The following is a 27,921-nucleotide window of genomic DNA, read 5'->3' on the forward strand; positions in this document are numbered from 1 at the left end:
TACTATAGTAAGGCGTAAAATTTGGTCATACTATAGTAAAGTGTAAAATTTGGTCATACTATAGTAAAGTGTAAAATTTGGTCATACTATAGTAAGGTGTAAATTTGGTCATAATTTACTAAAGTGTAAAATGTCATAGTATGATGAGTAGTAGTAGTATCATAGTATGATAGGTTTACAATTTGGTCATACTATAGTAAGGTGTAAAGTTTGGTCACAGTATAGTAAAGTGTAAAATTTTGTTATACTATAGTAAGGTGAAAAATTCAGTCATAAGTAGTAGTAGTATGATAAGGTTTACAATTTGGCGTAAAATTTGGTCATACTATAGTAAAGTGTAAAATGTGGTCATACTATAGTAAGGCATAAAATTTGGTAAAGTGTAAAATTTAGTCAAAGTATACTAAGGTGTAAATTCATACTATAGAAAACTGTCAAATTTGGTCATACTATAGTAAAGTGTAAAAGGTGGTCATACCATAGTAAGGTATAAATTTGGTCATAATAGAGTAAAGTGTAAAATTTGGTCATACAATAGTAAAGTGTAAAATTTGGTCACACTTTAGTAAAGTTTACATTTTGTGATAATATACTGAAGTGTAACATTTGGTCATACTAAAATGTAAAATTTGGTCATAGTATACTAAAGTGTAAAATTTGGTCATACTATAGTAAGGCGTAAAATTTGGTCATACTATAGTAAAGTGTAAAATTTAGTCATAGTATAGTAAAGTGTAAAATTTGGTCATACTATAGGTTGTAAAGTGTCAAATTTGGTCCTACTATAGCAAGGCGTAAAATTCTGTCATAGTATAGTAAAATTTAAAATTTGGTCATAGTATCGTAAAGTGTAAAATTTGGTCATACTATAGTAAGGCGTAAAGTTTGGTCAAACTATTGTAAGGCATAAAGTTTCAACATACTATAGTAAAGTTTAAAATTTAGTCATAGTAAAGTGTAAAATTTGATCATACTATAGTAAGGTGTAAATTTGGTCATAGTAAGTTTGGTAAAGTGTAAAATTTGATCCTCCTTTAGTAAATTTGGACATACGATAATAAAATGTAAAATTTGCTCATAGTATCATAAAGTGTAAAATTTGGTCATACTAAAGTGTAAAGTTTGGTCAAACTATTGTAAGGCGTAAAGTTTGGACATAGGTCATAGGTTGGACATAAGTTTAAAATTTAGTCATAGTAAAGTAAAGTGTAAAATTTGATCATACTATCGTAAGGTCATAGTATAGTAAAGTGTAAAATTTGATCCTCCTGGACATACTATAGTAAAGTGTAAAGTTTGGTCAAACTATTGTAAGGCGTAAAATTTGGTCATATAGTAAGGAGTAAAATGTGATCCTATTTTAGTAAATTTGGACATAGTATACTAAAAATTGCTCATAGCATCATAAAGTGTAAAATTTGGTAATGTTATAGTAAGGTGTAAAATTTGATCCTAATTTGGTAAAGTGTCAAATTTGGTCATAATATAGTAAAGTGTAAAATTTAGTCATACTATAGTAAGGAGTAAAATGTGATCTTATTTTAGTAAATTTGGACATACTATACTAAAATCTGCTCATAGCATCGTAAAGTGTAAAATTTGGTAATACGTAAAGTAAGGTGTAAAGTGTAAGTGTAAAGTTTGGTCAAACTATTGTAAGGCGTAAAGTTTGGACACACTATAGTAAAGTGTCAAATTTAGTCATCGTAAAATGTAAAATTTTGTCATACTAAAGTAAAGTGTACATTTGGTCATAGTATAGTAAAATGTAAAATTTGGTCATACTATAGTAAAGTGTAAAATTTTGTCATGCTATTGTAGGCATAAAATTTTGTGAACTATAGTAAGGTGTGAAATTTCGTGATACTTTAGTAAGGTTTAAAGTTTGGTCATAGTAGAGTAAAGTGTTAAATTTGGTCAAAAGAAATTATTATTATTATTATTATTATTATTATTATTATTATTATTATTATTATTATTATCATTATTATTAAAGGGTAAAGTTTGGTCATACTATAATAAAGCCTTAAATTTGGTCAAAATACACTAAAAGTGTAACATTTCGTCATATACTCATGTGTAAAAATAATTCATAAGTTGGTCATAGTATAGTAAGGTTTACAATTCCGTCATACTATAGTAAGGTGTAAAATTTGATCATAGTAAAGTGTAAAATTTGGTCATATAGTAAGGCATAAAGTTTGGTCAAACTATTGTAAAGCGTAAAGTTTGGACATACGTGGCCAGCGTGGTGCCCTTCATGAAGAAAACCTTTTACAAGCGGCTGCTGCTCTACTTCTGTCAAATTTAGCCATAGTAAAATGTAATTTGGTCATAGTATAGTAAGGTGTAATTTTGGTCATAATATAGTAAAGTGTGAAATTTGGTCATACTATAGTAAGGCGTAAAATTTGGTAAGAGTATAGTAAGGTGTAAATTTGGTCATAATATAGTAAAGTGTAAAATTTGGTCATACTAAGGAGTAAAATTTGATCCTATTGTAGAAAATTTGGACATGTTATAGTAAAATTTTCTCATAGCATCGTAAAATTTAAAATTTGGTCATACTATAGCAAAGTGTAAAATTTGGTCATACTATAGTAAGGCGTAAAGTTTGGTCAAAATATTGTAAGGCGTAAAATTTTGAAATACTGTAGTAAAGTTTAAAATTTAGTCATAGTATAGTAAAGTGTAAAATTTGGTCATACTATAGTAAAGTGCCATAGTAAAATGTAATTAATTACATTTAATTAATAACATTTATTAATTTGGTAAGGTGTAATTTTGGTCATAATATAGTAAAGTGTGAAATTTGTGTAAGGCGTAAAGTTTGGTCAAAATATTTTAAGGCGTAAAATTTTGAAATACTGTAGTAAAGTTTAAAATTTAGTCATAGTATAGTAAAGTGTAAAATTTGGTCATACTATAGTAAAGTGTAAAATTTAGTCATACAATAGAAAGGCGTAAAGTTTGGTCAAACTAATAAGGCATATGTAAGGCATAATGTTTCGACATACTATAGTAAAATAAAGAGTAAAATTTGATCCTCCTTTAGTAAATTTGGACATACTATAGTAAAATGTAAAATTTGCCCATAGTATCGTAAAGTGTAAAATTTGGTCAAACTATTGTAAGGCGTAAAGTTTGGACAAACAATAGTAAAGTGTAAAATTTAGTCATAGTATAGTAAAATGTAAAATTTAGTCATACTATAGTAAGGTGTAAATTTGGTCATAATATAGTAAGGCGTAAAATTTGGTCATAGTATAGTAAAATGTAAAATTTACTACTTACTATAGTAAGGTGTAAATTTGGTCATAATATAGTAAGAAGTAAAATTTGATCCTTCTTTAGTGAATTTGGACATACAGTAAGGTGTAAATTTGGTTATAATATAGTAAGAAGTAAAATTTGATCCTTCTTTAGTGAATTTGGACATACTATAGTAAAATGTAAAATTTGCTCATAGTATCGTAAAGTGTAAAATGTAATGTAAAATTTGATCCTGAGGTTGTAAAGTTTCCAATTTGGTCAATTTATAGCAAGGCGTAAAATTCTGTCATAGTATAGTAAAATTTAAAATTTGGTCATAGTATCGTAAAGTGTAAAATTTGGTCATACTATAGTAAGGAGTAAAATTTGATCCTTCTTTAGTAAATTTGGACATACTATAGTAAAATGTAAAATTTGCTCATAGTATCGTAACGTGTAAAATGTGGTCCCACTATAGTAAGGCGTAAAATTTGGTCAAACTACTGTAAGGCGTAAAATTTGGTCATACTATATTAATGTGTACAATATTTTCCAACTTTACACCAAGGCGTGAAGTTTGGACATACTATAGTAAAATGTAAAATTTGGTCATATTATAGTAAGGAGTAAAATTTGGTCATACTATACTAAGGTGTAAAATTTTTACTACTTTAGTAAAGTGTAAAATTCTGTCATAGTATAGTAATGAGTAAATACATACGGTCATACTATAGTGAAGTGTAAAATGAAGTCATAGTATAGTAAAATGTAAAACTTGGTCATACTAAGGAGTAAAATTTGGTCATAGTAAGTAGTAAAATTTGATCCTACTTTAGTAAATTTGGACATACTATAGTAAAATGTAAAATTTACTCATAGTATCGTAAAGTGTAAAATTTGGTCATAGTAAAGTTAGTAAAGTTTAAAATTTGGTCATACAAGGTGTAAATTTGGTCATCATATACTAAAGTGTAAAATTTGATACTAATTTGGTAAAGTGTCAAATTTGGTCATACTGTAGTAAGGTGTAAAGTTTGGACATACTATGGTAAAGTTTAAAATTTAGTAATAGTATAGTAAAATGTAAAATTTGGTCATACTATAGTATGGAGTAAAATTTGGTCATAATATAGTAAAGTGTAAAATGTGATCCTACCATAGTAAGGTGTAAAATTTGGTCGTCGTATAGTAAAATGTAAAATGTGGTCATGTGGTCAATTTTACACTTTACGATAGTAAAGTGTAAATTTGGTCATGGTAAGGTAAGGTAAGGTGTAAAGTTTGGTCATACTATAGTAAGGAGTGAAATTTGATCCTATTTTAGGAAAGTTGGACATACTATGGTAAAATGTAAAATTTGCTCATCAAATTTTACACTTTGCTATAGTATGACAAAATTTTACACTTTACGATAGTAAGTGTAAAATTTTGTCATACTATAGCAAAGTGTAAAATTTGATCCGGAGGTTGTAAAGTGTCAAATTTGGTCCTACTATAGTAAGGCGTAAAATTCTGTCATAGTATAGTAAAATTTAAAATTTGGTCATAGTATCGTAAAGTGTAAAATGTGGTCCTACTATAGCAAGGCATAAAATTTGGTCAAACTACTGTAAGGCGTAAAGTTTCGACATACTATAGTAAAATGTAGAATTTAGTCATAATATAGTAAAGTGTAAAAATTAGTAAGTTACTAAGTTAGTAAGTTAGTAAGGTGTAAATTTGGTCACAATATAGTAAGTGTATAGTAAGTGTAAAATTTGGTCCTACTTTAGTAAAGTGAAAAATTTGGTAAAACTATTGTAAGGCGTAAAGTTTTGACATTGTATAGTACAATGTACAATTTGGTCATGGAGTAAAATTTGGTCCTCCTTTAGTAAATTTGGACATACTATAGTAAAATGTAAAATTTGCTCATAGTATTGTAAAGTATAAAATTTGGTTAGCAAGGCGTAAAGTTTCAACATACTACAGTAAAGTTAAAAATTTACTCATAGTATAGTAAAGTGTAAAATCTGATCATACTATAGTAAGGCGTAAAGGTTGGGTCATAATATAGTAAAGTGTAAAGTTTGATCAAACTATTTTAAGGCGTAAAGTTTGGACATAGTATACTAAAATGTAAAATTTGGTCATACTATAGTAAGGTGTAAAGTTTGGTCATAGTATAGTAAGGTGTAAAATTTTATCATGCTATTGTAGGTACAAAATTTTTTCATACTATACTAAGGTTTAAAATTTCATGATACTTTAGTAAGGTTTAAAGTTTGGTCATACTATAGTAAGGTGTAAAATTTGGTCATAGTATAGTAAAGTGTAAAGTTTGGTCATAATATAGTAAAGTGTTAAATGTGGTCATATTTGGTCGTAAGGAGTAAAATTTAATCCTATTTTAGTAAATTTGGACATGCTACAGTAAAATTTGCTCATAGCATCATAAAGTGTAAAATTTGGTCATACTATAGTAAGGCGTAAAGTTTGGTCAAACTATAGTAAGGCGTAAAGTTTGGTCAAACTATTGTAAGGCGTAAAATTTCGACATACTGTAGTAAAGTTTAAAATTTAGTCTTACTGTAGTAAGGCGTAAAAGGTTGGGTCATACTATAGTAAAGTGAAAAATTTGGTCATACTATAGTAAGGTGTAAATTTGGTCACAATATAGTGAAGTGTAAAATTTATCCTTCTTTAGTAGTGTAAAATATGGTCCTACTAGTAAGGCGTAAAATTTGGTCATAGTATCGTAAAGTGTAAAATTTGGTCATAATATAGTAAGGTGTGAATTTGGTCATAGTATAGTAAAGTGTAAAATTTGGTCCTACTTTAGTAAAGTTTAAAGTTTGGTCATAGTATAGTAAGGTGTAAAATTTGATCCTAATTTGGTAAAGTGTCAAATTTGGTCATAATATAGTAAAGTGTACAATTTAGTCATTGTGTTATAGCACAATGTAAAATTTGGACATACTGTAGTAAAGTTTCAAATTTGATCCTTTTTTTAGTAAATTTGGACATACTATAGTAAAATTTGCTCATAGCATCATAAAGTGTAAAATTTGGTCATACTATAGTAAGGTGTAAAATTTTATCATGCTATTGTAGGTATAAAATTTTTTCATACTATACTAAGGTGTAAAATTTCGTGATACTTTAGTGAGGTTTAAAGTTTGGTCATAATATAGTAAAGTGTTAAATGTGGTCATATTTGGTCATAAGGAGTAAAATTTGATCATGCTACAGTAAAATTTGCTCATAGCATCATAAAGTGTAAAATTTGGTCATAGTAAGGCGTAAAGTTTGGTCAAACTATTGTAAGGCGTAAAATTTCAACATACTGTAGTAAAGTTTAAAATTTAGTCTTACTGTAGTAAGGTTGGGTCATACTATAGTAAAATGACAAATTTGGTCATACTATAGTAAGGTGTAAATTTGGTCATAGTATCATAAAGTGTAAAATGTGGTCATAGGTCATAAGGCGTAAAATTTGGTAATAGTGTAGTAAAATGTAAACTTTGGACATACTATGGTAAAGTTTCAAATTTAGCCATATAGTAAGGTGTAAAATTTCGTCATAGTATAGTAAAATGTAAAATTTGGTCATAGTATCGTAAAGTGTAAAATTTTGTAATACTAAGGAAGGAGTAAGGAGTGAAATTTCGTCATACTATAGTAAGGTGTAAATTTGGTCATGATATAGTAAAGTGTAAAATTTGATCCTCCTTTAGTAAATTTGGACATACAATAATAAAATGTACAATTTGCTCATAGTATCGTAAAGTGTAAAATTTGGTCATACTAAAGTGTAAAGTTTGGTCAAAGTATTGTAAGGCGTAATGTTTGGACATACTATAGTAAAGTGTAAAATTTAGTCATAGTACAGTAAAATGTACAATTTGGTCATACTATAGTAAGGTGTAAATTTGGTCATAATATAGTAAAATGTAAAATTTGCTCATAGTATCGTAAAGTGTAAAATTTGGTCCTACTATAGTAAGGCATAAAATTTGGTCAAACTATTGTAAGGCATAAAGTTTCAACATACATTAAGTTTAAAATTTAGTCATAGTAAAGTGTAAAATTTGATCCTCCTTTAGTAAATTTGGACATACTATAATAAAATGTAAAATTTGCTTATAGTATCGTAAAGTGTAAAATTTGGTCAAAGTATTGTAAGGCGTAATGTTTGGACATATTATAGTAAAGTGTAAAATTTAGTCATAGTATAGTAAAATGTAAAATTTGGTCATACTATAGTAAGGTGTAAATTTGGTCATAATATAGTAAAATGTAAAATTTGCTCATAGTATCGTAAAGTGTAAAATTTGATTTGAAAATTTATCATACTATAGTAAGGCGTATAGTAAAGTGTAAAATTTGGTCATACTATTGTAAGGCATAAAGTTTCAACATACATTAAGTTTAAAATTTAGTCATAGTAAAGTGTAAAATTTGATCCTCCTTTAGTAAATTTGGACATACTATAATAAAATGTAAAATTTGCTTATAGTATCATAAAGTGTAAAATTTGGTCATACCAAAGTGTAAAGTTTGGTCAAAGTATTGTAAGGCGTAATGTTTGGACATATTATAGTAAAGTGTAAAATTTAGTCATAGTATAGTAAAATGTAAAATTTGGTCATACTATAGTAAGGTGTAAATTTGGTCATAATATAGTAAAATGTAAAATTTGCTCATAGTATCGTAAAGTGTAAAATTTGGTCATACAAGGTGTAAATTTGGTCATCATATAGTAAAGTGTAAAATTTGATTTGAAAATTTATCATACTATAGTAAGGCGTATAGTAAAGTGTAAAATTTGGTCCTACTATAGTAAGGCATAAAATTTGGTCAAACTATTGTAAGGCATAAAGTTTCGACATACATTAAGTTTAAAATTTAGTCATAGTAAAGTGTAAAATTTGATCCTCCTTTAGTAAATTTGGACATACTATAATAAAATGTAAAATTTGCTTATAGTATCGTAAAGTGTAAAATTTGGTCATACCAAAGTGTAAAGTTTGGTCAAAGTATTGTAAGGCGTAATGTTTGGACATACTATAGTAAAGTGTAAAATTTAGTCATAGTATAGTAAAATGTAAAATTTGGTCATACCAAAGTGTAAAGTTTGGTCAAAGTATTGTAAGGCGTAATGTTTGGACATACTATAGTAAAGTGTAAAATTTAGTCATAGTATAGTAAAATGTAAAATTTGGTCATACTATAGTAAGGTGTAAATTTGGTCATAATATAGTAAAGTGTAAAATGTGATCCTCCTTTAGTAAATTTGGACATACTGAATAAGTGTAAAGTTTGGTCATACTATAGTGTAACATTTTGTCATCCTATTGTAGGTATAAAATTTTGTCATAATATAGTAAGGTGCAAAATTTCGTTATACTTTAGTAAGGTGTAAAATTTGATCCTGAGTTGGTAAAGTGTCAAATTTGGTCCTACTATAGCAAGGCGTAAAATTTGGTCATTGTATAGTAAAATGTAAAATTTGGCCATACTATAATAAAGCGTTAAATTTGGTCAAAATACACTAAAAGTGTAAAATTTCGTCATATAGTCGTGTAAAATTATTCATAATTTGGTCATAGTTTTACAATTTCGGTGTAAAATTTGATCATAGTAAAGTGTAAAATTTGCTCATAATATTGCAAGGTTTAAAATTTGGTTTGGTTAAGTTTAAATGTTTGGTTATCGTATATTAAGTTTGGACCAAAGTAAAGGAAACACACTGATGGAAAAGTCATTTATTTTTCAGCCTTATAATTCCTGTCCGTAATCCTTGGTTTCATGGTGCAGGGGTTTGGTTCCACACTGTTCAGTTGGTCTTTGTTGCCTTTGTTCTTCATGGGTTCCAGCTCCAGGTTCTTCTACAGTCTGAACACATTCAGACTGGCCTCAGTGATGACTGTGGTCCAACCCTGCAGAGCATTCCACTGCTACAGAACATGAATGAATAATTGATACATGTAATATAGACCTGGTAGGAAGTCAGGTCTATGGTCGTTTGTACTGTTATCACAGTTGGAGAACTAAGGCAGAACCTGAACACACACATATATAAAGTACAGTGCAGAAACAGATGGAGAATGTGACAAAAATGTGGTCATGACAAAAGCGTTTCTGTATATACGAAAAAAAATAGCATCTTAATATATTACGTGATCATGGTAAATATGCAATGATGTGTGTGTGTTTACTAATATTTCCATTTTTACCAGAGTTTTCAAAAAAAATAATCATTTTCATCTGGACATAAAGAAAAAATGTATGGAAAAAAATAACAGTTTTTCCAGATGTCACAACAACAATGTAAAATTTGGTCATACTATAATAAGGCGTAAAATTTGGTCATAGTATAGTAAAATGTAAAATAAGGAGTAAAATTTGGTCAAACTAAAGTAAGGTGTAAATTTGGTCACAATAAAGTGTAAAATTTGATCCTACTTTAGTAAAGTGTAAAATTTGGTCATACTATAGTAAGGCATAAAATTTGGTCAAAATATAGTGAAGTGTAAAATTTGATCCTACTTTGGTAAAGTGTAAAATTTGGTCATACTATAGTAAGGTGTAAAATTTGGTCATACCAAAGTGTAAAGTTTGGTCAAAGTATTGTAAGGCGTAATGTTTGGACATACTATAGTAAAGTGTAAAATTTAGTCATAGTATAGTAAAATGTAAAATTTGGTCATACTATAGTAAGGTGTAAATTTGGTCATAATATAGTAAAGTTTAAAATTTGGTCATAGTATAGTAAAATGTAAAATTTTGTCATAGTATTGTAAAGTGTAAAATTTGGTCATAGTATAGTAAAATGTAAAATTTGGTCATACTATAATAAGGAGTAAAATTTGGTCATACTAAAGTAAGGTGTAAATTTGGTCACAATAAAGTGTAAAATTTGATCCTACTTTAGTAAAGTGTAGAATTTGGACAATAAATTTGGCCATACTATAGTAAAGTGTAAAATTTGGTCATACTATAGCAAAGATTAAAATTTGGTCATACTATGGTAAGGCGTAAAATTTGGACATACAATAGTAAAATGTAAAATTTGGTCATGGTATCGTAAAGTGTAAAATTTGGTCATAGTACAGTACAATGTAAAATTTGGTAAGGAGTAAAATTCGGTCATACTATAGTAAGGTGTAAATTTGGTCACAATACAGTAAAGTGTAAAATTTGATTCTACTTTAGTTAAGTGTAAAATTTGGTCATACTATAGTAAGGAGTAAAATTTGGTCATAATATAGTAAAGTGTAAAATATGGTCATAGTAAGTAAGTAAGTAGTTAGTAAGGTTTAAAATTTGTCAGAATACAGGAAAGTGTATTCTGTACTATATAGTAAGACGTAAAATGTGGTCATAATATAGTAAAGTGTAAAATTTGATCCTACTTTAGTAAAGTGTCAAATTTGGTCATTTTTTACTAAAGTGTTAAATCTGGTCATACTTTAGTAAGGTTTAAAATTTGTCATAATACAGGAAAGTGTCAAATTTGGTCATACTAAAATGTAAAATTTGGTCATAGTATAAGTAAAGTGTAAAATTTGGTCGTACTATGGTAAGGCATAAAATTTGGACATACCATAGTAAAATGTAAAATTTGGTCATACTATGGTAAAATGTAAAATTTGGTCATAGTACAGTACAATGTAAAATTTGGTAAGGAGTAAAATTCGGTCATAGTATAAGTGTAAAATTTGGTCGTACTATGGTAAGGCGTAAAATTTGGACATACCATAATAAAATGTAAAATTTAAAATTTGGTCATAGTATAGTAAAATGTAAAATTTGGTCATAGTATAGTAAGGCGTAAATTTGGTCATAATATAGTAAAGTGTAAAATTTAGTCATAGTATAGTAAAATGTAAAATTTGGTCTTACAAATACAGTACTACAGAATTAGAATATAGCCGGGTAGGTATAGAAATATATACTTTCCCCATGCTTGTTTTTAATAAAAACATAATAAAAATGTAAATAAATAAATAAACACACCATAGAATGCGGCTAGGATAAACAAAGGTCTCACACGACATTGATGCATTTCCTCTTTGATGAGAGTTTTCAAAAAATAACTGTTTTCATTTGCACAGAAAGCAAAAATGCATGAAAAAATATCAGTTTTTCCAGATATTCAGGAAAAACATAAATACATACAGTCCACACCAGGTACACAACAAAAAAAGGGGGGAACTTGGAACATCAAGCTAATGAAACAGAAAATGTGATTAAATGTGATAGCCGTAGTTATAGAAACGTGTATTTTCCATATGTTCGTTTTCCATAACATACTAAAATGTAAAAAAAAAAAAAAAAGAAAAAGCATATTATGAGGTTTAAGGTTAGGATAAACTAAAATCTTACACATGCATTTACTAAAATCTCCATTTTGATCAGAAAAATAATGCTTTTCATCTGAAGGAAAAGTAAAAATTCATGAAAAAATATCAGTTTTTCCAGATATCCAGTTACACCAGGTACACAACAACAACAACAACAACAACAACAACAAGAAAAACTTGAGACATCAAGAGTAGCTGATGAAACAGAAAATGTGATTTCATCGTGTATGAGACCAAAATATAGCCAGGTAGTTATAGAAATATATACTTTCCCCACATTTGTTTTTAATAACAACATAATAAAATGTAAATAAATAAATAAACACACCATAGAATGAGGCTAGGATAAACAAAGGTCTCACACATGACACTGATGCATCTCCTCTTTGACGAGAGTTTTCAAAAAATAACTGTTTTCATTCGCACAAAAAGCAAAAATGCATGAAAAAATATCAGTTTTTCCAGACACAGTGTGTGTAGGATCAAATGTTCTCCAGTGAAAGCCCTGAGTGCAGATCTGTGAAATAAGATGAGGCAGTAAAAGAAATCAACAAAAACGTGTGATTTTACCCGTTTTTCAGTGTTAAATGACCTTGTCTAAAATCATGTGACCTTGACCTGTACATGATTTGAGACCTTCATAAACGACAGTAGCATCCCCCAAAACCTCTAAATATGACATTGGCATGAGCAAATATGGCAGAACTAACCGACAAATTGAAAAATGGGTTTTCTGCACTCTGCTGACGGGTTTTTTTTTGTTTTTTTTTGGGGGGGGGGGGGGGGGTCTAAAACTTTATGGATTGGGCCGAAATTTTTGGGGTGGAGTTACTAATATATAAGAGATTAACTAGTCAAAAACGGATTTACTCATGCACCTGTTTTTTTTTTTCTCCATTCTTCTCTTCTTTTTTGCACAGGTACCCATAAATTTGTGACCGAGGGGGAGCATCTGGAGCTGACGGGCATCACCAAAGAGCAGTCGGGTTCATACGAGTGCATCGCTTCTAACGACATCTCGACCCCTGATGTCAGGACAGTGCAAGTCACCGTCAACTGTAAGTACCGCGACTCTCGCATTCACCGTTACGATTGCACTCTGCTGCTATTGCTTGCAATAGCAGCAGAGTGGGAAGACAAAAAAAATTGCTTGCAATAGCAGCAGAGTGGGAAGACATAAAAAATTGCTGTTTTATAGAATGTATGCTCAGATAAAGCCTGAGTGACCTCCTAACGGTGCCGATTCACATTAAAAAAAAATGAACGAAAGCTAGAGAAAATGCGTACTTCATGTCAGTGTTTTTCAACCTTGGGGTCGGGACCCAACGTGGGGTCACCTGAAATTTCTAGTAATTGATAAAAATAAAACAAAATATACTAATAAAAAAATGTTAGGGCAGTAACGTTCAACAGAATCTTACGCTAGAGTTAGCAGAGGTGGAGTAAAAGTGTGCAGCACATTATGTTTTTTTAAGGCAACCACTTTTCTCAGTTTTTTTCAATAAACTTAACTTATCTGGGCTTAGAGCAGTGTTTTTCAACCTTGGGGTCGGGACCCAACGTGGGGTCACCTGAAATTCAAATGGGGTCGCCTGAAATTTCTAGTAATTGATAAAAATAAAAAAAAAAACAAAAAACGTACTAATAAAAAACATACGGTGAGTTGACAGAAACAATCACAATATATAAAGGACATGACAAACTGAAGCTGAAACTGAAACACTGTGATTCTGTTTATCTGTCAAATGTTCATTGTGGTCAGTTTCAGATGCTGCAGCTCTTTCATAATTCATAGTTTGAGTTCTTGTTTGTTCAGTATTAATTGTCAGCCTTGTAAATCCAAGCTGGACTGACTGTACATATCCTGACCAAGGAAAATCAAAATCTCACTTTGTGCAGTAATCTACACCTGGCTTTTCTGCCTATGTCCATAATAATATACATTATATAGACTAAATATCATCTAAAATTAGCATTTATTTGCAACATACTATAGCAAACTATTACATGATCAAAAACATTCATTTTAGCAAAAAAACAGTCTGTTTTTAATGTATGGGGTCGTGAGAAATTTGTGATGTTAAAATGAGGTCACGAGCCAAAAAAGGTTGGAAACCACTGCCGTAAATAATGTATAAATTTGTGCCCTGAAGTACATCAGTAAGTAACGCTACAGTTTATGATATTCGAATCCCAGCAGGAAGGCTTGCATTTTTTTCAACATTTTGCATGTTCAAACTGGAGATGCCTGTAAATTCACAATTAATAAGGAATTTTAACTAGTCATAGAAATGTTAGCTTGCCTTGTCATTGCTTATCACAGGGATGCTAACTAGCCAGCATGCTAACTAGCTACTTGCAACTACTACTAGCTACTTTACAGTAAACTATTAAAACAAATTAATTTTAGCAAAAAAAAAAAAAAGTCTCCATTTTGAATGTCTGGGGTCGCCAGAAAATTGTGATGTTAAAATGGGGTCACGAGCCAAAAAAGGTTGGAAACCACTGCCGTAAATAATGTATAAATTTGTGCCCTGAAGTACATGTGGAAGGATAGCTCAGTAAGTAACACTACAGTTTATGATATTCGAATCCCAGCAGGAAGGCTTGCATTTTTTTCAACATTTTGCATGTTCAAACTGGGGGCACGGCACCGAGGACGCCGGTAGATAAATCCACAATTAATAAGGAATTTTAACTAGTCATAGAAACGTTAGCTTACCTTGTCATTGCTGATCACAGAGATGCTAACTAGCCAACATGCTAACTAGCTATTTGCAACATAGTACAGTAAACTATTACATGATCAAACACAAATTCATTTTAGCAAAAAAAAAAAAAAAGTCTCCGTTTTGAATGTCTGGGGTCGCCAGAAAATTGTGATGTTAACCCTTTCATGCATAGTGGTCACTACAGTGGACAGTTACTCTACAGCTTTATTCATGGGTTTTGTTGTTTTAGTTCCATATCAACCAACACAGTGGACACTTATGCATCATCTCATAAACTGCAATTCATACCATTATTGTAACTTTGCTGTTCTTGAGTGGAAATCAATTGTTAATATTTATTTTTTGCATATTATCTCCATGAAGTCAGTAATAACTAGTATTAGAATATGTTAAAATGTGAGAAAACATCAGATTAGCTGCATTAAACATGGTTTCATGTCACTGTTTTCATATCACTTTAGGATATTGGGTTTTAAATACATGTTTCTTTGCTTCAAGAATAAAATTCATGGGGTAGCTGAGTGGACATTTTTGTAAGTCTATGAAAAACAGTTTGATTAAAAAAAAAAAAAAAAATCAATCACTTTGTTTTTTTTCATGCCTAAAGAGGAATAAAAACACTCAGGAAAAAAAAATCTTGATTAAGGTTCTCATAATTCAAATGGGGTCATGAGCCAAAAAAGGTTGTAAAACACTGCTTTATGTGCTGTAACGTAAAAAAAAAAAAAAACATGTTTGTAATGTGTTTTTATAGATCCTCCCTTCATTTCCAAGGCGAGAAGTACGGGTACTCCGGTTGGACAAAAAGGCGTCCTGCAGTGTGAAGCCTCGGCTGTCCCCAGGGCAGATTTTGAGTGGTACAAAGAAGACCGCAGGCAAGTTTCCCGTCTGAGCCGTGTGATTTCTGCGGGCTTAGATTTGTTTGAAGTCTGCATTACATTCACACAGGAACACTTATTCCGCCGCAGGGGGGTGGACTCGCTTTATTCGAAAACAAACCGCATCGGAACGACAGCTTTTTTTTTTTTTTTAATCATGAACTGGAGTTTTTTGATGTAATGAGATAATCCTTTATTGGCAAAACACAACATTGGTATTATAAAAAAAAATACAACTAAAAAAAAAAACTTCAGTCGGATCGTATGCAAAACAGGCATGGACTCCGAAGGCAGCAATTATTATTTTTTTACACGGTAATTGGTTTATGTCGGTGGGGTTTGTGGCTGAGAGATTTAGAGAATATAATGGTATAATACAGGCGTCTGCAGCTGAAGGCTGGGAAGATGTTTATGAGCAGCCCCACAGCTGGTAAGCTGATATAAACACAGGCTATGTTGCACTGTTAAATGGTCCCTGACGGTGACAGTGACGCTGCTCGTCGGTTCCCAGAAGTCAAAATCAGTCCCCAAGAACAGAAAGATTGAGGAGGCAGATAAAATAAATGACTAGCATCCACAAAAAGTGAAATACAGCAGCGAGGCAGAGCAAGAGGAAATGCACCAAGTTACAGTCAGAGGCTGTTGTGCACTGAACGATGAATAAATGCATGTGCGGCGTCTTCAATGAGGATGAGTTATATTTAAAGATGTGGTTTTAAAATGAGAAGTGTCTGCTGTTCAGAGAGCGCAGGTTTAAAACAGCAGCGAGTGACATGGAACTAAGGACAAAGTCAATGCGGTATTGGACTTTCCTCATGAGTTTGATCAGGTACAACACCTTAGAATTTGGTAAGAAAATATGGTCATTGGGTGTGATTTGTTAGCGGGGATCAGGGGTGTCAAACTCATTTTCTTCCGGGGGCCACATTCAGCCCAATTTAATCTAAAGTGGGCCGGACCAGTCCAATAATAGCATGATAGCCAATAAATAATGACAACTCCAAATGGTTTCAGTGCAAAAAATGACATTAAATTAAGCCAATATTTACAAACTATCCAAACAAAAAGGATGTGAATAACCTGAAAAAAATGAAATTTGTAAAGAAATATAAGTACGATTTTATCAATATTATGCCTCGACTTACCATTTCTACATATGCTTTACAGATCAGATCTACAAAGGCACAAACAGGCAGAAAATTCTTAAAGTTGCACTTAATTTTCTTTAGACCAGGGGTCTCAAACTCATTTTCTTTCAGGGGCCACATTCAGCCCGATTTGATCTAAAGTGGGCCGGATCAGTAAAATAAAAGCATAATAACCTATAAATAATGAAAACTCCAAATTTTTGTCTTTGTTTTGGTGCAAAAAAACACCACGAAATTATGAAAATACTTACTTTTATAAACTATCCAAACAAAAAAAGATGTAAATTACCTGAAAAAACTGAAATTTCTTAAGAAAATTAAGTGTAATTTTAACAATATTATGCCTCAAATTATTATTTATACGTGTGCATTATGGATCGGATCTACAAACACTTATTGCACTTATTGTTATTTTTTGCACTAAAACAAAGACAAAAATTTGAAGTTGTCATTATTTATAGGCATAATGTAAGATTATTTTTTTCATATCAAACCGAGAAGAAAATAGGAAGTCATTATTTTTTGTAGGTTATTCTGCTATTATTTTACTTCATCATCATATTGGTCTGTATGTGGAACCTGAACTAAAATGAGTTCGACAGCCTTGACTGTGGAATTTTTGCACTTTGCAAATTCATCCCAGGGGCCGGATTTGAACCCTTGGTGGGCCGCATTTGGTCCCCGGGCCACATGTTTGACACCCCTGCTTTAGACATTTCAGGTTGTTCATATTTGTTCAGGTTATTCACATTTTATTGTTACAGGATAGTTTAACGTAAACATTTTATAATTTAATGTTTTTTGCACAAAATCAAAGGTGGTGTTGTCATTATTTATAGGTTATTATTTTTGAGCTTGATGCCCTAACTTGCACTTTGCAAATTCATCCAGCAGCCAGATTACAACCTTTGGCAGGCCGGTTTTGGCTCCTGGGCTGCATGTTTCAACACCCCCCTCTGGTTTTTACATCCCTAAATGAATATCATCCTTGGGGGTGTTAGGATTTTTTGCGTTCGTTGATTAGAAGCTCCAAAGACGAGTTCAGGATGCACTTGGTCTCAGTTTAAGAATTTATTCTGATCACATGTGAAAGATCAAAGCCAGCGCCGGTCTCTCTGAAAAAGAGCTCCCACAGGAGCCCCAAATACTGGGTGTGGTTGACAATTATCTTCTTGGGTGACTCCACCCCGAACTTTGCAACGTCATCTGACTCCGTCGTCTGACTGGGCCGCACCTATTGACGTGGCTTTCCAACCGCCAGTCCACGTCTTGTTACTGAGATGAGCTACGCTGACTGTTATTTTAGGTGTGTATCTGTTGGAATGCAAAGTCTTCTGTGGCCACGACATCTTCTTCAGTGAGCAGAACTGACCCTGAATCTTATCAGTACTGGTGTCCATGAGTTTGCTGGGAGACAAGCCTCATCAGTAGAGAAATACAGATGTAACGATTACCAATGTAATGATAAACCATAGTAAAATTGCAGACGGTTAGTATTACCGTTTAAATTCTAATTAGCATGATAACTGTGTTTGATTACCGCACTTTTCCGGAGAAAACACTTATGTAATGATCTGCTTTTATGTCAAATATTTGAGTATAGTTTTAATTTATTACAATTTTATATACCTAATATTTGGAACCAATATTCACTTTTAAAGTCTTTGAAAAGGTTCGTTAAGCATCTTTGTGTTATTTATGCAATAAATTATAGACATTTTTCCAATCGGATTTTATATTTTTTTGTGTGTTTTCTGTCCTTTTATGTTTTTATAGTAAGTTAAAGTGAAAAAATGATAGGCAGATGATATAAATGAAGTTGTGGTGAAAACAAACGAACAAACGAACATGGGTATAGTAAACATTAGTTTAGTTTATATAGTATATAAAAGTACTGAAAAACGGCCAAAATAGGCTAATTGGTTAATAGTTAAATGTTTCTGCCAACAGAAAGTGCAATGTGCCTATTATTTTTTATTTTTTTTTTTTTTTTTGTTTGTTTTTTTCAAAATACAACTTGGTTAAATTATTTCAGTGTGTGTATGAGTACTTTTTGAACATTTTGAGCACAATTTCAACAATACCGTGATAATAATGAAAACCGTGATAATTTTGGTCACAATAACCCTGATATGAAATTTTCAAATTGTTACTACCAGTAGAGAAATACGTGACGTGACATTTTAGAGCAGCTCAGAGGATTATTCTATAATTCTTCTTCAGAGGTGACAACCCTCGTCAGTGATTAAAGACCAGTGGACTCTATGCACTGGTATACTGTGGTGCACAGTAGTCACAACAAGAAGTTGCAGACACACCTGGATTAATCAGTGTGTCCAATAATGACACCACATAATGAAAGGAGGAAGTAGTGAGGCTGCGCATAGAGTCCATTGAAATATCGGGCAGGTTGTGACTGAGTTTTCTTACATACAGGATGGGGAAGCAAAATTTACAATGAACATTTAGTTGTTTTTTCTCAGCAGGCACTACGTCAATTGTTTTGAAACCAAACATATATTGATGTCATAATCATACCTAACACTATTATCCATACCTTTTCACAAACTTTTGCCCATATGAGTAATCAGGAAAGCAAACGTCAAAGAGTGTGTGATTTGCTGAATGCACTCGTCACACCAAAGGAGATTTCAAAAATAGTTGGAGTGTCCATAAAGACTGTTTATAATGGAAAGAAGAGAATGACTATGAGCAAAACTATTACAAGAAAGTCTGGAAGATACTATTAAAGAAGAATGGGAGAAGTTGTCACCCCAATATTTGAGGAACACTTGCGCAAGTTTCAGGAAGTGTGTGAAGGCAGTTATTGAGAAAGAAGGAGGACACATAGAATAAAAACATTTTCTATTATGTACATTTTCTTGTGGCAAATAAATTCTCATGACTTTCAATAAACTAATTGGTCATACACTGTCTTTCAATCCCTGCCTCAAAATATTGTACATTTTGCTTCCCCACCCTGTATATAGCCTCCATATACATATACATGTGCAGTGGATAGCACTCATACCTCACAGCAAGAAGGTCCTGGGTTTGATTCCAACTCTAGTTGATGGGGGTGGGAGCATTCTGTGTGGAGTTTGCATGTTCTCCTGTGTCTGCATGGGTTCTCTCCAGGTACTCCAGCTTCCTCCTACCATCCAAAGACATGCACTAACATAATGGTGAAATGCAAATTTGATGAGCATTCGTGAAAGCCAGGGAACAATTTCCTGAACACAGCGAAAGAGGAATAAAATAAAAAATATAGAGGGCAAGGTTTCTCAAAAAAATATGATTGAGAAGGATGGTTTCATACATAGTTTTAGGAAAACGTTCTTCTTGGTAGTTCTTCTCGGTTCAACTGGACTGGTTTAGCTGTTTTGAAAACATTTCGTCCCTCATCCATGAACTGAACAGAACTGAAGAAGTCTCTTGGATTAAGGATGAAACGTTTTCAAAACAGCTAAACCAGTCCAAGGTTATAAGAGTTTTGGATTTTTCATTACAGTTTAGTTTCAGTGAGTTTTGACTTTTTTTTTCTCTAATTCACTTAGTTTTAATTAGTTCTTAGAGTAAACCTACTCTAAGAACTAATTAAAACTAGTGCTAGTTTTTGTTTTCTTGCTTAGTTTTAGTTTAGTTCTAGTATTAGTTTTAGTTTCTTCATATCTTTTTTCTTCTTTGCCGTCATATTCAAATAAATCCCATACAAGACTCTGCTACTTTCTCCCAACTTTGGTTTCCATGTTTCCAGGTAGAGTGGGAACAAGAAGACAACTCTAAATGACAAGTGACGAGACGTGACGGACCGTGGAGCGCCATATGGTGCCGCTAGCTACAATTGCTCAAGTGAACTAAATCCATTTCATATCAATCCAACACTGACAAAGACGAAAACGAAGGGAATTTTAGCCATAATTTTTATGTGTTTTAGTTAGTTTCAACACTTAAATGGATGCACCTTGAAATATATTCCTCTGCCTTCATCTGTAAGCACACAATACAGTTTCAGTCAGTTATCGTTTTTTTCTTTTAATTAATAGTTATTATTTATTTCAGTTAATGAAAACGTTTTTTTTCAGTTCTAGTTTTAGTAATTTCGTTAGTTTTCATTAATAATAACAACTTTGAACCAGTCTAGTTGAACCGAGAAGAATGATGACCTGGGCAAATGAGAGCCTACACAGACATGTTTTAGAAAAATCTTCATCTTCATCTGTAAGCACACAATACAGTTTCAGTCAGTTATTGTTTTTTTCTTTTAATTATAGTTTTTAATGAAAATGTTTTTTCAGTGCTAGTTTTAGTCATTTCGTTAGTTTTCGTTAACGATAACAACCTTGAACCAGTCTAGAACTACCAAGAAGAACGATGACCTGGGCAGATGAGAACATCTTTTAGGACAGGGGTGTCCAAGTCATTTTCTTCCAGGGGCCACATTCAACCCAATTTAATCTGAAGTGGGCCGGACCAGTACAATAATAGCATGACAGTCAATGAATAATGACAACTACAAATTATTTTAGTGCAAAAAATAACATTCAATTATGCCAATATTTACATTTGCAAATTGTCCAAACAAAAAGGATGTGAATAACCTGAAAAAAATGAAATTTGTTAAGAAATGTGATTACGATTTTAGCAATATTATGCCTTGACTTATCATTTATACCACAGGTGTCAAACATACGGTCCGGGGGCCAAATCCGGCCCACCAAAGGGTCCAGTCCGGCCCTTGGGATGAATTTGTGAAATGCAAAAATTACACTGAAACAATCCTTTTAGTTCAGGTTCCACATTCAGACTAGTACCAGGACCAGTAAAACTCCAAATTTTTCTCTTTGTAAATGTAAATATTTTCATATATTTACACTAAAACAAAGTATAATTTCACAAAAAATGTGAATAACCTGAACAAATAGCCTGAAATGTCTTAAGAGTTTTTTTTTAACAATATTCTGCCTGTTATTTAATGTTTTGTGTGTTTGTAGATCCACTGTGATCTGTAAGTTCTAATGTACATGTGTAAATGATAAATTGAGGCAGAATATTGTTAAAATTACACTTATTTTTTCAGTTTGTTCATGTTATTCACATCTTTTGAAAGGATAGTTTGTAGATGTAAACCTTTTCATAATGTAAATTAACTTTTTTCGCTTGAGAAAAGTTTAGAGTTGACATTATTTATATATTATTATGTTATTACTTTACTGGTTCGGCCCACTGCAGATCAAATTTAGCTGAATGTGGCCCCTGAACTCAAATGAGTTTGACACCTCTGATTTATACATATGCATTACAGATCAGATCTACAAAGGCACAAATCATTCAGTAACAGGCAAAATATTGTTAAAATTGCACTTAATTTACTTCAGACATTCTAGGTTATTCACATTTTATTGGTAAAGGACAGTTTGTTAATGTAAACATTTTCATAATTTAATGTTTTTTGCACTAAATCAAAGAGAAAAACTTGGTGTTGTCATTATTTACAGGTTATTATGGTATTATTTTTGAGTTTGATGTCCTAACTTGCGCTTTACAAATTCATCCCACGGGCCGGATTGGACCCTTTGGCGGGCCAGTTTTGGCCCCCAGGCCGCATGTTTGACACCTGTGTTTTAGGAAAATGCTACATACTTTTCTTTTAAGTGTCGTCTCTCTGTTTTCTTCCAGGCTCTTCAATGGACTCAATGGAGTTAAGATAGAAAATCACGGGAAACAATCGATGCTCGTCTTTTTCAACGTCTCAGAAGAAGATTACGGAAACTACACTTGCGTGGCCATGAACACCATGGGCATCACTAATGCCAGCATAATCCTTTATGGTAAGAGTTAAAAGTAGTTTAGAAGAACTAAATTCTTGTTTTCCACCTGATTAAGTGTGTATTTAATAGCCTGCCCGCCGCTGCAAAAATCATATACTGTAGGGAAAAAAAGAAAAAAAAAAAAAATCTATTTTGACCCCAAGGTCTCGTACTGTATGTCATCAGCGGTTTACCTTTTGGTTTCTGCTGTTCAGTAAATCTGTTTCTATGGTAACTGCAGAATCAATGCAAAGCTCCCATGTAATTCAGGCATTAAACTATAGAACCGTTGGAATTCCAGCATCTCAGAGTTGAGTTTAAAGTAAAGCAAAGCCTAAGGTGCTGCCCTGACCTGAACCTTAAGACCAGCTAACACCAGGGCTTTAACTGGACCACTTCACCTCCTACATACAAATTGCTCCCCGTTGGGCTCATCTTCATCTCTTTCAGTACTCTATTCAATTTACAGGCTCCAGCAAACAGTTCTATGGTTAAATTAATGGCGTAAAGACAGCAGAGACAAATGTTAAAAGCTAATATAAGATTCCAATCAATGAAGCCTTGGCTCGGTGCTTTGATAACTCAACTGAAGTTATGAATAAAAGCGCAGCAGTACTTGGCAGATGAGCTTCAGCCCAGTCTGTGTTGTACAAAGTGATGATTAATTTCACTGAGAGGTTTGTAACGAATAAGGAAAACCAAGAGGTCGAATAAACTGTACGGCTCGATTCAGTGTTGGCGTTTCCCGATTCTTACCTGACAAACCTCCCTGATTATACTGTGAATGTGTTGTAACTCCCAGCTGTGAACGAGAAAAAAGGCAATTTAGACACATACGTAATAAAATTAAAATAAATATAATAAATATAAATAAATAAATAATAAATTAAATAATAAATAAAATTAGAACAGGCAGCTCTTTCCAACTTGTTTTAATGCTTTAACAAAAACAGCAATTTTACCTCACACTAAACTTTGTAACGTAATACAACTTTTATGGTGTTTTTTTTTTTTTACACTGTATTTGCCAATTAGGTTAATTAACTATTAACAAAAAACAATATCAATAAATAACAAAAAAAAAAAAAATACAGACAACTTGGCTGGGCTTTTAATTATATAATAAAGCTGTAATTTCCTTCTTCCAATTTGCCATCTTCTAGAAACAGTTTTATCTGAAAGGTGAAAATTGGTGAACATTTTGTAAATACATTCAACACTTAAATGGATGCACCTTAAAATATATATTTCTCTGTCTTCATCTGTTTGTTTTTTTTTTATGACTGGTTTTCCATTAAATCGTTCAGATTTTGCAGGTTGACTTTTCTATGGTTTGACTAAGCTCATTTATAATCGATTTACATGGATATTTTTTTTAAAGACAGAGACATCTGAAATACAGACATCTGTACAGAATGAATCGGTGAACTAACATTTTATACATCCTAAATTAAGAGTTGATCAAATAAGGTAAACAATGATATCAGGGGTGTCAAACTAATTTTTTTTCCGGTTCTGCATTCAGCTTAATTTGATCTCGAGTGAGTTAGATCAGTAAAATAACTTAATAATCTATAAATAATGTCAACTCTGAGCTTTTCTCTATGGTTTAGAGTGAAAAAAAGTAAAATTACACAAACTATTCTTCCACAAAAAAATGTGAATAACCTGAAAAGCCTGACATTTCTCAAAAACAAGTGCAATTTTAACAGTATTATGCCTCAGTTTATCATATACACATGTACATTACAATTTACAGATTAGAATGGATCTACAAATACACAAAACATTTCATAATAGGCAGAATTTTTTTTTTTAAATTTTTGGAGTTTGGAACTAAACTGAATTTGACATACTTGACTGTTAATATCCTCAGTGTCATTTTTGCATTTCACAAATTCATCACGTGGGCCGGTTTTGGCCCACGGATCGTATATTTGACACCCCTGCAATACATGTATGCAGCCACAGTTGTTTTTTTTTATTAATTCTCTTAGCTTTTTTGTTTTTAACCCTTTATAGTTCAACTCATAGAAATACTCTGAAATTCAAAAAAACCTTAATGTGTTAAGGACATTACAAGACTTTAGAAAACATTTAGAAAAATTTCACAAAAGTAATAATGTAAAAAATCAAGGTTAACGAAGTTACCCATAAATGGCAAACAAATAAAATAAAATAAAAAATCCAAGAAGTATATATAAAAAAATACAAGAAAAACACATGTAAGGGGAAATGAACATGTATTTCAGAACATTAGTCCAACATTAGTGCTGATCCAGACCCCTGTCCACATCCACATTCTCCCTTTGAACATCATTCCTTACATTAGTACCATTACTTCCTGGTACCGAACAAAGCAGGTACACTCACCGTTCATGCAGAAGTGGACCTTAAGTCTGTAGACCACATCGGACCTGAGATTGACCTCCCTGGAACTGTTGCCTTCACTATCTTGTAATGTATGCAGAAATGACCAAAAATAGTCACTTGTCCGATAAAGGGTTAAGTGTATTGCCTAAAATGTAAAAAAAAACAAAAACACACACACAAAAAAACAGTGCAGTACTTTTTTAATCCAACTGTCATTATTCAGTATTGTACTTACCTTGGCTGTTACAGATGAATCCTCATGGAGCGTCATAACCTCATGGTGTTTTCCTGCAGGTCCCGGTGCCATGCATGATGTGAACGGGGCAGCTGTATGGCCTCGTAGCTCCGTACGCCTCCTGCTGACTGTAACCTTATTCTACCTGCTGAAGTTCTGATGTGAAACGCGACAAATCCTCAAGCTTCTCTCAGCATTGAACAGCAACAACAGACTATTAGTCCTATAAGAAGAATGGAAAACCAAGAGCTCCAGTAGCTCACCCTTATTTCTCCTTTACCTTTTTTTTTTCCTTTCCTTTTCATTTCTTTTCTTTTCTTTTCTTTTCTTTTCTGGCTTTGCATCAGAGTCTGTTCTCTGTTGGCTCGCCAAGAATGAGAGGCTTCAGTCCGAGGAAGGGAAAAATTCAAATCATGCACTAATTTGACGATGGTAGAACTTACTGAGTTTGTGTCTCCCCAACCTTTTTGTATGTGGAAAGGGAAAAACGAAAAAATAAATGTAACTGTTGATAGTTGACTGTTTATTGCCCAATATTGAAGTGTACATTCAGATTATTATTGTGTCACGTCCTGTTCAATATCTGTACAATACCATTAAGCTTTTTTAAGTAAATGACAAAAAAGGAAAAAATGCAATGTGATTGTTGAATTTTACTGTATTTTTACAGTTGTATGCAAAACGGAATATCATATCCTTCATTATGAACAGTTCAGAATAATAAATAGTAGACCATGATTTCTCAGGCAGAGTCCTACAGCATAGTGCATCCAAATTTTTATTTCCATTGTAGTGTGTGTAGAAATGTGTACAGACAATTCCTGCTCAGCTGTTTTTTTTTTTTTTTTCAAAAATACATACACTTCTTATTGTTAAAAATGGTATTTTTTGACACACCTAATCACAGCGTCATAGCAGCTTCATGGCATATTCGGATTGAGATCGTCAGTCAGAAATGTCGGCCCGGGTTGCCACTTCGCTTTCCCGCTACGGCGAATTTAATTAATTAAGCGATCAGAGCTGAAGCATGTTTCAAAGAAAATGTTAACTATCGCTGTGGCTCTAATGGGTTCATTAGCGTCGGGTTAGAGGGTGGTCTTATTAGCTATGCTGGTGTCAATTATGGAAACTTTATTTAATTTGTTAAAAAACATTTTCGGCAAAAACCTCCAGATGAAATGAGACTAAGTTGAGAGTGGAGTTTTCAAGTCGTTTAATGGAAGTTGTAATTAGCGCGACTTACTGTACTCGCCAGTCGTTTGACCTCGACGACTATTGAAATATCTGGAAATTTAAATGTTCTCATTTCTCAGGCAGGTGTTTGCTTAACGTACCGTGTCTTAGTAAAAATGAGGCTCTTCATTAAGGAGCCTCAGAGAGCTGCAGAAGTTTTACCCTTTCAAATATACAGAGGGAGAGTAGATTATCCGTTACCTAATGATGTATGCTAATTTATGTCTAGTTATAAAGTCCAGTACATCTCTTAACACGCCTATTAGTATTCACTAGAAGAGTGAGTTGTTAGAACGCAAGTATAACTAAAGCTACTTAAAGGATAATGCAAATGTTTTCTTTTTTACACATTTTATCACATTTATTAAAATCATGTCACTGTTGTAGATTTGAAAATGTGTGTTTCTCACAACCGATACTGTAATTTGTTTATAATGAAATTTCTTATGATATAAAAATCATTGTAGGTACTTGACATTAATTCACATTTTGTTGTGAGCATGTTAAATACAGACGGGAAGATTTTACCGATACTTTAAACAAGACAGGGTTTGATAGAGTTGTATCCCAAATAAGTTGGAGGTTGATGGAAGGCACAGGCGGACAGTATATTTAACGTGCAACTGTAGGATTTAAGGTTTATCGCCAAACGTGTTCATTCTACGAAGCGCAAAACGTGATTCAGGGTTCCTACAGGTTTCTACAAGTTACATTTAAGTCTTTTTAAGATCTTTTTAAGACTATTCAGAACAGAATTTAATGCCCATTTCACAGCCTATTTCATGGCCATACTGACAGAAATCTGTGACTCCTAGAATTTAGGAAAACTCATGTCAACCAGGTCAAGAATGATCTTTTCTCCAACCAGGCATTATTACCCCACCCACGAAGGGGAGGCAAAGGGTATTGTTTTTGGTTCAGTTTGTTTGTTTGTTAACACTATTAGTTGAATTCATACCAAATTTGGTTTATAGATTTTCAGTGACCCAGAATGGATGTCATTACATTTTGAGAAAAATACATCAAAGTTTAAATCTGTTATGAATTTTAAAAAATCTTTTATTTCCCCCCATTAACTTATCATGGGCGAAATTTCACGTCTGTTGCATTCATACCAAACTGACTTTATAGATTTGCCCAGAATAGATCTCATTCTATTCTCATAGATTCTATTCTCATTCGAGGACTGTTCAATAAGTTCATGGCCTCACCCAGAAATACTGGTTGTTATAATACAGGATGTTACATTCTTTCGTGATGGGATAGTGATGCTTGAACATCGATGGACCAAGTGCATTGCTGTAAATGGAGATTATGTTGAAAAATAAAATATAAATTATCAGTCTGTGTTGTTCTGTTCTGGGTGAGGCCATGAACTTATTGAACGGCCCTCGTACATTTTGGGAACAGTTGCTCAAAGTAAAAATTTTATGAATTTTTTAAATCTTCTCATTTACTTATAATGGGAGAACTATGTGCGAGGGGCAGGGTTTGTTGTGCCTGGCACCACTTGTTAAATTTTCACTTCCTCATGCTTACTTTTCACTTGTGAGTAATCCCTGAAAGTTCCCAAAGTCAGATTTCTTGGGCGATGCATGTGACTGACAGCTGCACATACGTTGGACTGAATGTTCTGTGATTATTTCTCACCACGTGCTCGAAAGTTAGCGATCTTGGTTCCCAATTTCAATATCAATTGTCGGGTTGGAATGGGTGGAACTGAGTAGACTAATGTCGCATTTCCACTACATGGAACCAGTTCAACTTGATCTTTTTGCATTCCCATTACATGAAAGAACTACTTTTTTAGGACTTGCTCGGCTGAGGTTCCAAAACGGGTGAAGAGAGAAATGTGACGTGTAAACACTGCAGACCACTGATTGGTCTGAGAGCTTTCTCTGCATCATTGTGC

The 27,921-nt window shown here is 32.5% G+C and overlaps 1 protein-coding gene across 2 annotated transcripts in view; it reads left to right on the top strand.

Moving 5' to 3' along the window:
- The window catches only part of opcml (opioid binding protein/cell adhesion molecule-like), a 1,247,413-nt gene extending 1,221,486 nt beyond the window's left edge, over positions 1 to 25,927 (top strand). For both annotated transcript variants that reach the window (XM_030154013.1, XM_030154014.1), the window contains 4 exons: positions 12,521 to 12,658; positions 15,087 to 15,207; positions 22,038 to 22,189; positions 24,836 to 25,927. In XM_030154013.1, the coding sequence (XP_030009873.1) occupies positions 12,521 to 12,658; positions 15,087 to 15,207; positions 22,038 to 22,189; positions 24,836 to 24,936 (512 nt within the window). In that variant the 3' untranslated portion in view covers positions 24,937 to 25,927. The remainder of the gene's footprint in view (positions 1 to 12,520; positions 12,659 to 15,086; positions 15,208 to 22,037; positions 22,190 to 24,835) is intronic.
- Positions 25,928 to 27,921: the final 1,994 nt, after the last annotated feature.

Source organism: Sphaeramia orbicularis, chromosome 14, assembly GCF_902148855.1.
Source record: "Sphaeramia orbicularis chromosome 14, fSphaOr1.1, whole genome shotgun sequence".
Lineage (NCBI taxonomy): Eukaryota > Metazoa > Chordata > Actinopteri > Kurtiformes > Apogonidae > Sphaeramia > Sphaeramia orbicularis.